This window comes from Morone saxatilis, unplaced genomic scaffold, assembly GCF_004916995.1.
Source record: "Morone saxatilis isolate NCDOM2014 unplaced genomic scaffold, NCSU_SB_2.0 Contig18, whole genome shotgun sequence".
Classification (NCBI taxonomy): Eukaryota; Metazoa; Chordata; class Actinopteri; family Moronidae; genus Morone; species Morone saxatilis.
The window spans coordinates 11341659-11343565 of NW_023339740.1; the positions used below are offsets into that span (position 1 = coordinate 11341659).

The 1907-nt window shown below is 50.5% G+C and overlaps 1 protein-coding gene across 1 annotated transcript in view; it reads right to left on the reverse strand.

The window, feature by feature from the left end:
* Positions 1-1818, reverse strand: part of ppfia4 (PTPRF interacting protein alpha 4) — a 52238-nt gene extending 50420 nt beyond the window's left edge. Inside the window, exons 1-2 of the mRNA XM_035662860.1 lie at positions 1523-1818; positions 1031-1332 (exon numbers count right to left, since the gene is read on the reverse strand). Of these exons, the coding sequence (XP_035518753.1) occupies positions 1031-1288 (258 nt within the window). The 5' untranslated portion in view covers positions 1289-1332; positions 1523-1818. The remainder of the gene's footprint in view (positions 1-1030; positions 1333-1522) is intronic.
* Positions 1819-1907: the final 89 nt, after the last annotated feature.

The following is a 1907-nucleotide window of genomic DNA, read 5'->3' on the forward strand; positions in this document are numbered from 1 at the left end:
ACACCGTACTGTGACATCATGCCACGCATTTAGACCAGAGGGTCAGAGGGTAACACAGCTTTATGTGCTGAGGCTTCATTGTCGTCATGCTCGGTGACTGCAACAGCCCTTATTCAGCTCTCTTTCTCTCCAATGCACTTACTTTCCCACCTTACTATCAGCTCCATTTGCTCACATTACCACTAACAGGCAGGTCACTGCATACAGAGGTCACACTCTTTCAGTTCAAGTAATGATAGATGGGCCCTGCCCTCCTCTCTGACCAGCAGGGTTCTCAACATCTGGCCTAGACCTCTGCAATCAGTCAACATTCTTCTAGTGAGTAAAAACCCTCCATCTACCTCCTATCCACCTTTCAACCTACTAAACATTTAGATCCTCCTTTCTGGCACGCTGCCACTTATGAGCTTATGAAGTGCTATGTGCACATATATGCCCATCATCTTCGCAGTTATTCTCATGGTGATATCCTGGGACATGCAGGAGTGTTAGAGGGGGTCCCCAGCAGAGGTGTACACATAGGAAATCCAAGCAAATACTGCTCCGGCCTCCTCCTTGTAAATGAAATACTTTTTCTGGTTTAGCTTTTCAGATTTCTTGCCATGTTTCAACCCACTTGTACTGTTATCCAGAAAAAAAACACGGAATAGTGTCATTCGAAAGGATTATGCAACATACAGTATGAGCACAAAAGTGAAAATGATAAAGGTCTTAAAAAGTGATTTATGACAAAAGGGGGGTTCCCTTAATGCTCATTTGAGGCTATCTGGTGCATATTCCCACTCAAATTCTCAATTACATTTGCACAAACCAGATGATACACAGTAAGGCTGGAGCCGTGTGTCCATGAGTTCTGGGGCCCGGCAGGTACCCACTCACCCGGGTAGTTAATCCAGCCAGAGCGCCAGATGTTTAATGAGCTATTATCTCCTCACACAGGTCAGTGTAGACCTAGGCTACCTTAGTACGACCAATTATGCACGTTACCCACCCACCCATCACCCTCCACACCACAGTCCCCCCTCCTCACCTGAGGCAGCGCGGCGTTGATCTGCCGCTGGAGCACGTCCCTCTCGTGCAGCGCCCCCTGCAGCTTAGTCTGAGACTGAATGAGGGTCTCCTGAGTCTCCCTGAGGGACTCCAGCAGCTTGTCCCTCTCGTCCAGCATGTTGACCATCAGCTGCTCGAAGTTGGCCTCCTGGTCCGAGCCGTTCGGGACGCCGCCGGTACCTCTGGGAGGACCGGCTGAGTCTCCCTCGCTGATGGTCGGCATCACCTCGCACATCATCTTCCCCTGCTCTGTGGTCTCGGCAACGCTATAGGACAGTGTCGCTGTCGGGATTCAGAGGGGGGATATGTGGGTTACAAGCCCGATAAACAGACTTACAATAACTGATAAGAGGGCCTATTAACGCCTCGTAGCAACGGACAAGCCTATGCAACCCGGGGTACGCGCCTCATTCCCATTGCATTACATTTCTCTTGCATCAAACGTGCATCCTTAAGCTTTCTACCGCCTTACCTAATCAGAGTGACTGAAATGCTGAGATGACGGTTGACCTTTCATCCATATTAACCGGCGTTTTTTCACCCCGTGAGCAGATCCGCCCTGCCCGGCGCGCCATGCACTCACATGTAGAAATCCCGGCGTGATGTGATTGACAGCTCAGAGATAGACGGGTGTGTTTGGAGGGGTGGTGCCCGCGAGCACGACGGAGATCATAGTACCATGGCAGGAAAATAAAAAAAAAACAGAAAAATATCCGGGAGGACACGTTTTATCTGTGTCCTTAGTCTTGGGGACAGCGAGAGCGAGTCTTATCTGCATCCGCCTTCTCCGCTTCCATCTCTCCACACCGCCACCGAACCGACGCTCACTCCTCCTCCCACACACAGTCGCTCAGTCA